Source organism: Heterodontus francisci, chromosome 23 (assembly GCF_036365525.1).
Source record: "Heterodontus francisci isolate sHetFra1 chromosome 23, sHetFra1.hap1, whole genome shotgun sequence".
NCBI lineage: Eukaryota > Metazoa > Chordata > Chondrichthyes > Heterodontiformes > Heterodontidae > Heterodontus > Heterodontus francisci.
Window position 1 is genome coordinate 56,059,206 of NC_090393.1, and position 8,959 is coordinate 56,068,164.

Here is an 8,959-nt window from a genome sequence, read left to right on the forward strand (position 1 = left end):
CCAGTCTCAATTGAGTTAACAGTGGGCATGGGCGACTGCCTCGAACTCTGCACTATATTGACAATGCTACTTGATGGTGCTACAGGTGGGTGTATTGGGAAACGAAAAATGTCTTACTGGTGCAGAAGCGGCGCTATTCTGAGGTTTAGATTGTATCACAGTGAGGAATCTTTACTCTGCTGTAGCTGATCCATGAGTGCATGATGCTGACAGTTCATACCTGACATTAAAACAATAATGTTCTTCACCTCCATCAATATAAAACTGCAAAAAAATAAATTCCAACTATAATAACAAACAAAGCAGTAACGAAACGACACACGGTACAATGATTCGCCGTGTTTGGCTGTGATCCGGTTATCAATCTTACCCCCAAGAAATTCTTTTAAAAATTATTCCGCCACTTTTGCGTTCAGAAAAAAAAACGACTACACGACACAATTTCTTTCATTCTGAAATGTTCAGAGGCTATTCAAGCTGTCCATTAACATTAACTTTGAAAATAATAAATTGAGTAAGTCATAGTTGGCCTAGTGTTAATAATAATGTATGGTGGACCTAAGCAAGCATGCACACTGATTGTATTTCTGAGCCATTGCGACACATTATGATGCAGGATAATAATTGCAATAAGAAGGGGGAGCTGTAAATGCTAGGAATATGTTTATATTTGAATGGGAAAATGTACTCATTTAAATCACATTCACCTGAAACCTCGTTTCTTGAAGAAGAATATAATTACACAGGTCGATGATTAGAAATGAGCGATTAACTGTATGAGTCAGTACGACTGAAGTGGACACTCCTCTGCATGACAACATCTGTGATCACACAGGTCCTTTTTCTTCAAAGTAAAAGGGGAGAGATTATTTTAAAATGAAGCAGCGGTGTAGGAACAGGCATACTTTCTGTCATAGAATTCCCTGTGTAACAATGACGGGAGGATCTTTCCCAGGGTCCTATAACCTCAGATGAGAGTAATTTCCTCTGACTTACTGTGTCATACGTGCCGTCCAGATGGTCCTCAGAGACGGTCATAGACAAAAGGTTGAAAACAGCCCTTAATTCAGCATTTAGAAAGAAAAGCTTCTGCTGTTGTCGATCTGTCGGTTATGATTGGCTGCCGAGTGTGGGAAACATCAAGAAAAACAGGCACACGCTCTCTTCTGGACAAGAGGATGTATAAATAGAAGAGCAGGTCCCGCTTCCCTCAGCAGAATCGCTCCAGCCGGATCGAGTCCCACGACTACCTGCGGCGTTCCTGGCAGTATAGTCCGAAAGAATGGCTTCTAAAACCTCTGGCGTTATCTCAAAGGAATATTCTAAGGAAAAAATCACACGAAAGGAAAAATACAAAGTAAGTCACTTCGCTTTTTAAAAAGAAGGCTTCGAGTTTCTGAATTAGTGAATTTCTGCGCTCTGTATATTAAAATTGTTATTTTTTCCTTTTTTTTCAGTTGATGAAGCCAATTATAGAGAAAAAGCGCCGAGACCGCATAAACAGCAGCATTGGCCAACTCAAAGCTTTACTGAGGGAAGAGTTTCAGAATCAAGAGCCTAACATGAAAATGGAGAAAGCTGACATCTTGGAGATGACCGTGAATTACCTGAGACTTCATAGTCAGCGCATGTTCACAGGTATTTGCCTTTATGTTCGTTTGACTGTCGATAAACGGAGTATTCTGACAGTTATTGTCATTCTTCAATAATGTCCATCTAAACCACCCTGTTTGTTTCCATCTGCAGTGACCTACAGTAAGAGCCTCACTCAAAATTTTAAGGAAGGATATTCGCGCTGTCTGCAGGAGATTCAGCATTTCACGTTCGCCCCGGAAAGCAAGACCGACGTTCAGAATAAACTGGTGAACCATTTGCACAGAGCTCAGGAGCCCCCCAAGAGCCTGTGTTACTCTGTTGCTCCTATGCACCATCCCACCTGTCAACCAGGCACCAAGCAAGAAGTTAAAACCAGCCTCACAGCACTCTGGAGACCCTGGTAGAGCTGAACCACCTGTGGACCTTTGCTAGAAGCAAGGAAGAGAAAGTTACACGGCATTAAACGCTGGGGCTGTGCTCTGGTGTGAAATAGTATTCCACAATGGAAGAAATGTCATTAATAACTCTTCGTTGAAGTAGATGGGCATTCTTTTAATATATTAATTATTCGATTTTAAATTATGACGTCCAGTGTATGGCGTATTCTGCAATATTTGTAGGTGACTAATGTCATACCTAAACTGACAGCTAACTCGGTGGTTGTGCTGCTATCGTAATATGTAGCCGGTGCGACCCGAGCTATTCTTTTATAAAGGAATGTCAGTGGTGTGTTGTGCGTAGTCTTCTTATTGAGGACTGTTTGCATCTTTTTGAAGGGTGTGCTTTGCATGTATGTATTTTTATATATCAGTATGTACACAGTATGTCATCTGTGCCTTGCATATTGTAAGTTTTTCGAAAGTTGGAGGTAAATCGATTCGATTTTCCCTTGTAAAGTATTGTCTGCCCGGCGGGAATTCTGCTCCGCTCCATTTCATGGTCTTCCCTGCACATTACAGTCCTGAACAAGAGTTTTCTACTTGCATTATCTCCGGAACTTTGTTGCAAATTACTCTTGCCCACCTGTTGTGTAAATGCTCTGCATTGTAGCAATGCGAAATCTGAATCAGGCCCTATTCTCAGTTCCGCATTTAACTGCATACATTTAACAATGCTGATCTAAATATACTTCTATATTCATGGTTCTGTTGGTAAATATGTCCGACGTGTACTGCTATTGAACCTATAAACAATTTATAGTCACAATTCCGTGTTAAAATGGATATTTCAGTGTAACAATGCTAATTCCGAATAAATGATTGTATTCACAATCCATTCCGACTGTGTCTAAACGAATGTATGTTGAGGCACCTAAGAGTGTGTCTGTGAAAAAGCCATGATATACTTCCATTTACATCACTTATTTCTGCAGCTGGCAAATGTATATCATACCACTAAAAGACTACAAAGTTGCTCAGATTTTCTTGTAAATTCTTATTTAATACAATATCCCCACAACTAACACCAGTAATATTTATGTTTTTTATTATATTGAGATATATCTGGGTAAATTCTCTCTTTTATTTTTTTAAATAAACATTCTTTATATACTTTCATTACTGGCCACTCACTTTCTGTCTGGCTTGACCGACTGGGCGGAGAGAGTAAGAGCATGGTCAGCTCACAGACCCCGCCAATGTCTCGTCATAGAGGATTACCAGGGACCGTCCAAACGTTAGTCTCTCTCCCTCTCTATTTCGATTTGGAAACAACACAACTTGCGTGCTATTTCTTAATTATTCCCGCCATTTTACTACACAAACAATTTCACACTGAATAATTATTCAGCAATTAATCCTGAATTGGGGGTGGGTGGGCAAAAGGTGTATCACATGACTGCCTTACTCATTTCCGGATTCAACAGTGAACTTTTAATGTTTTGCTTGATATTTACATGTTTGCTACATTAAGTGAGTAAGAACTTGAGAAGATTGGAGCGTAGAAAAGACAAATGTGGAAACTGATAGCGTATTTTTACACCCGATTTTAACTCACTCTTCTGTCCCAATTTTATGCCCTCCCCCCACCTGCCTACGTTCCCATCCCCAACCTTCCCATAAAATTCAGCCCTTTGTCTCACCAAGTTTTCTCACTCTAACCCCCTCGCTGAACACGTTCTCTACCCTGCCAGCTACCCGCAAACTCTCTCAACACTCTGTACAGTGGGTCCGATTTTAACTCTGCGTAGATGAACATGAGTGAGTTAAAATCGGGTGTAAAAATACGCTATCAGTTTCCACAATTGTCTTTTCTACGCTCCAATCTTCTTAAGTTCTTACTCACTTAATGTAGCAAACATGTAAATATCAAGCAAAACATTAAAAGTTCACTGTTGAATCCGGAAATGAGTAAGGCAGTCATGTGATACACCTTTTGCCCACCCCCCAATTCAGGATTAATTGCTGAATAATTATTCAGCATGAAATTGTTTGTGTAGTAAAATGGCGGGAATAATTAAGAAATAGCACGCTCAGAGGAAGTTGTGTTGTTTCCAAATCGAAATAGAGAGGGAGAGAGACTAACGTTGGCTGCATTTGCTGACACCGCAACCACTGGGTGGCGCTGCAGTGGCACATGCGCAAATGCAGCCTGAGCCACTAAAACGTCATAGTCTGTGACGTTCAGGCAGCTGCCAGGAGTAAAGATGACGCTGCTCAAATAATCACACAAAGTCAAGGTAAACACATGGCAGCACACAATAGCCAGAGGGCCGGGGAAGGACAGCGTGAGCGGGCGGGGAAACAGGGAGCGAGCAGACAGCGGAGGGAGGGAGTGAGTGGGCCGGGGAGGGACAGAGTGAACGGACCGGGGAGGGAGAGAGTGCGGGGGGGGGAGGCGAAGGAGGAGACCGCACCCACCACCACTAAGGTCTTCGGCCGGCCTGGCCCCACTTCCCCCACCCCCGCTCTCTCCCCGCTTCCCCCACCCCCCGCTCTCTCGCTATGTTACACAATGATATCATCTGCGCATGTGCCAACCAGTCCTGGCAATGCGGAACGCAGCTCATGCACAGAAAGCAGGAGCCTGTCTGCGCATGTGTGCAGATTGGCGCAGTCTGATGACATCAGCTCTTGACTGCATTGTCAAGAATCACTTTGTTTTCCCATTAAAAGTTTAATGTAAGTTTTCAACTGATGAATTGGCAGCGGAGATAGTGGATCCATTGGTTATAAAATTCCAAAATTCCCTGGATGCGGGAAAAGTTCCAGTGGATTGGAAAAATGCTAATATAACGACCTTATTCAAAAAAGGGGGGAGGCAGAAAGTAGGAAACTATAGACCAGTTAGTTTAACATCTGTCATTGGGAAATTGTTAGAATCCATTATTAAGGAAGTAATAACAGGATATTTAGAAAGTCAAAACACAATCCATCAGAGTCAGCATGGTTTTATGAAGGGTATATCATGGCTGACTGTTTTGCTAGAGTTCTTCGAAGATGAAACAAGTAAAGTGAATAATGGGGATCCTGTAGATGTGGTTTATTTGGACTTCCAGAAGGCATTTGATAAGGTGCCACACAAAAGGTTAATACACAAGGTAAGATCACATGGGGTTAGGGGCAATTTGTTAGCTTGGATAGAGGATTAGCTAACCAACAGAAAACAGAGAGTCGGGATAAATGGGCCCTTTTCTGGTTGGCAGAATGTAACTAGTGGGGTGCCACAGGGTTCAGTCCTCGGGCCCCAACTATTTACAATCTATATTAATGACTTGGATGCAGGAATAGAAGGTACTACAGACAAATTTGAGATGACACTAAAATAGGTGGGATAGTAAGTTGCAATAAAGAAATAAGACATTTACAAATGGATATAGTTAGGTTAGGCGAATGGGCCAACATTTGGCAAATGGAGTTTAACGTGGATAGGCGTGAGGTTATCCATTTTGGTCGGAAGAATAGAAAGGCAAATTATTATCTAAATGGAGAGAAACTTCAGAGTGCTTCGGTGCAGAGGGATCTGGGTGTCCTCGTGCATGAATCACAGAAAACTAGTATGCAGGTACAGTAGGTAATAAGGAAGGCAAATGGAATTTTGGCATTTATTGCTAAAGGAATGGAGTATAAAAGTATGGAAGTGTTGCTGCAACTGTACAAGGCATTAGTGAGGCTGCACCTGGAGTGTTGTGTACAGTTTTGATCCCCTTACTTGAGGAGGGATGAAGTTGCTTTGGAGGCAGTTCAGAGGATGTTCACTAGATCGATTCCAGAGATGAGGGGTTTGTCTAATGAAGAGAGATTGAGCAGTTTAGACCTTTACTGTCTAGAGTTTAGAAGTATGAGAGGAGAACTAATTGAGGTATTTAAGATGATTAAGGGGATTGGCAAAGTAGACGTAGAGAGGATGTTTCCTCCGGTGGGGCAATGTAGAACAAGAGGTCATAGTTTTAGGATAAGGGGTAGCAGATTTAAAACAGAGATGAGGAGAAATTACTTCACTCAAAGGGTCGTGAGTCAGTGGAATTCACTACTCCAGAGTACTGGGGATGCCGGGACATTGAGTAAATTTAAGGAGGAGATAGACAGATTTTTAATTAGTAATGGGTTGAAGGGTTATGGAGAACAGGCAGGAAAGTGGAGTTGAGGCTGAGATGAGATCAGCCATGATCGTATTGAATGGCGGAGCAGGCTCGAGGGGCTGAATTGCCTACTCCTGCTCCTAGTTCTTTTGTTCTTATGAATTAAAAATTCCTCATTTGACATATCAGGTTTTCTTGACACCTCCATACCCTGTGGAATGAAATATGATGATAGGAACATTTCATTTAAAGGGGTGGAAAAGAAAAAGAAGAAAACACACATTCATTCTTACTCACTCCTCAAATTCATTCATTAATCTTAGATTGGCTGTAACAGGCTTCATCTGCAACAGCTATATTGATTTAATAATTTCTGGAGTTTTCTGTTGTCAAATAGGGTTAAAGTTTCTCTAGTATCAATTTGTAATGCCCTGGGGATGTGCATCTCAATAAACATCTGGTTGCTGGTGAAGCTTGGGGTCTGCAAATATCCATTATTGTTGAAGGCAAGTTCTCCTGTATGTACAAGCTTTAACCCCTCTTTAACTGCTGTTTTTGCAACACGTGGCTTTAACCATTCAGGTTCCAGTAACTTGATAATTTTTCTCCCTTTAGTGGTGGTGGGTAATAAATTGTTTTTTAACCCCTGTGAGGATTCTGAGATTTCCTCTGCGCCCTTGTTCTTGCTGAATTCTGAATTGAAATTGTTGGATTTGATTAGCTTGGGGTTTGGGATAAGATCATTGGGTTCTTCAGTGGATAGATCCACACTGACCTCACTTTTAGTTTTCTGGTGAGTCACACAAGTGCTGTTTACTTTAGGGCATTTTTGTTTCCCTTTTCTCTTTACTGTGGAAGGTTCTCCTTACGTATCTGCCCCATGTCCTCTGGGACATTCCTGCTCGCAGGTGTCTGTCCAACTTTCGCTGCACACCCCTGCGAAACTTCAACTGGGTGAAGCAGCCTCCTCACTGTTGCTTTTCCTTTTTGGGAGCTTACCTTCTCCCTGCAGGTTTCTGTAAATGCTGTTAGCAGCCTTTGTAGGGTGCCTATTCGGCCTGCATTTACATAGCCCAATATTTCAGGGTTGGCTAACCAGACAATAGGGGGGTTTCCAGTTGAAAATCCCCCGGTCCTCCTCTACCCTCTCCTCAATTCCTTTTTGTCTCCTTCCTGCCTGTCTGTGTGACAGACCTAGGCTTTCTGTCCCCTGTTGTTTTCGGCAGAGGTCCCACACAATTCACCAGCACTCTGCTGAGGGGTTCCCCAAAAGCCGGTATGGGAATTAGGGGTGCAGGTTTTATTGCAGGTTGGGGCTTCGCCACATTCTGGCATTTGTGGCAAGTTCTGCAGAACTCCACCACATCTTTGTGGAGTTTTGGCCAATCAAAATGCTGTCATATGCGGGCTTGGGTTTTTCATGTACCGACACGTCCAGCCATTGGAAGGTCGTGGGCCATTCTTAGTATTTCTTTGCAGTACCTCGGCGGCACTACTATCTGGTGAACCACTGTCCACTCTTCATCCACAAGTCTGTGAGGAGGTCTCCACTTCCTCATCAGCATCTCATTCTTTAAATAGTAGCACTCTGGGATTCCCTCTGCTTCAGTTTTGCTTTGGGCAGTCTGTGCTAACTTCTTTAATACTGGACCGAGTTGCTGAGCCACAGCTAGGGAAGATCTGTTTAACCCATCCTTTCGGTCCTCTAACTTCCCAAAAAAGGTTTCAGATAAACAGACAGTAGAGTCATCTGTTTGCATTGCCAGTTGTGCCTCCTCTGATGGAGCTTGTTTGGCCATGGACCGAGTTGCCTCACAATCAGGGAAAATGCCAGGGACCTTCTCCTGCAACCACTCTGTCTCCCTGACCTCTTTCAGTCTCTCTAAAACCACCGGGGAAGTTACCACCTTCATCCCTGCCAGAACATTACCCAGGAACAGGTCTACCCCGTTCACAGGCAAACTAGGGACAATCACCACAGTCACCAGTCCCAAAACTAGGTCGCACTCCAGGTGCACCATATAAAAGTATGGACATATACTGCCCTCCAATCCCATTCACTAGCACTCTAGGATTCAATGCACCCTCTGGGGGAAAGGTCATGCCTTTTCTCAACAGAAGGGATTGGGTGGCCCCGGTGTCCTTGAGTATGACTATGGGTTTTCTTGCCCCACTTGAGGGGTATGGGGTCACTTTTCCTTGGGAAACAAAATCCTGGCAACTTTCAGGGATTTTGTTAAATCTTCCCGCACTCACAGCAGTAAGTTTACTGGGTCCTATTGCTGCAATTAAACCAAAGCCTGATCTGCTGTGCTTTCAGGGCCCCTTCTCCTGCACTGGTCTGGTGTGCCCTGATTAGTCCTACAGATTTTCCCCGTAATTTCCAGCAGTCAGCTCAGAGGTGACCTGCCTTGTTACAGTGGAAACACACAGGTTTCTGGGTCTCATTCCTGCTCTCAGCGCTGTCCTTTTTGGCCTGAGGAGGGCCCCCTGTGTGTCCAGCTTTCCCTTCTCACCCATAGCTGTTCAGGCTCTTATCACCTTTTATCCTTTTTGGCTTTGTGGGGGTGACTACGGAAAGGTTTCCCTTGGGATAAGGACTTGTGTACAAGGGTAAATTCATCAGCCAGAGTTGCGGCTTGCCTGGCTCTTTGAAGCTTTTGTTCCTCTACATGGGTTTTAATAGAAAGGGGAAGTGAGTTTTTAAATTCCTCGAGAAGTATCACTTCTCTGAGGTTTTCATATGTGAGCTGTACCTTAAGTACCCTTATCCACTGGCCAAAATCAAGCTGCTTAACGCTTTCAAACTCAACGTAAGTTTGATCAGGCTGCTTCTGGAGGGTT

The 8,959-nt window shown here is 43.3% G+C and overlaps 1 protein-coding gene across 1 annotated transcript; it reads left to right on the top strand.

The window, feature by feature from the left end:
• Positions 1-1,233: 1,233 nt before the first annotated feature.
• LOC137383020 (transcription factor HES-5-like) lies at positions 1,234-2,840 on the top strand. The gene is made up of 3 exons (XM_068055610.1): positions 1,234-1,357; positions 1,458-1,638; positions 1,747-2,840. Exons 1-3 carry the CDS (start codon positions 1,283-1,285, stop codon positions 1,998-2,000), a joined length of 510 nt encoding a protein of 169 aa, XP_067911711.1. The 5' UTR covers positions 1,234-1,282; the 3' UTR covers positions 2,001-2,840.
• Positions 2,841-8,959: the final 6,119 nt, after the last annotated feature.

Excerpts from the sequence above, each read along its gene's own strand:
- LOC137383020 (XM_068055610.1), top strand. The coding sequence starts at position 1,283 with ATGGCTTCTAAAACCTCTGGCGTTATCTCAAAGGAATATTCTAAGGAA. Across the intron at positions 1,358-1,457 it reads CACGAAAGGAAAAATACAAA|TTGATGAAGCCAATTATAGA; the intron begins GTAAGTCACTTC and ends CTTTTTTTTCAG. Across the intron at positions 1,639-1,746 it reads TAGTCAGCGCATGTTCACAG|TGACCTACAGTAAGAGCCTC; the intron begins GTATTTGCCTTT and ends TTCCATCTGCAG.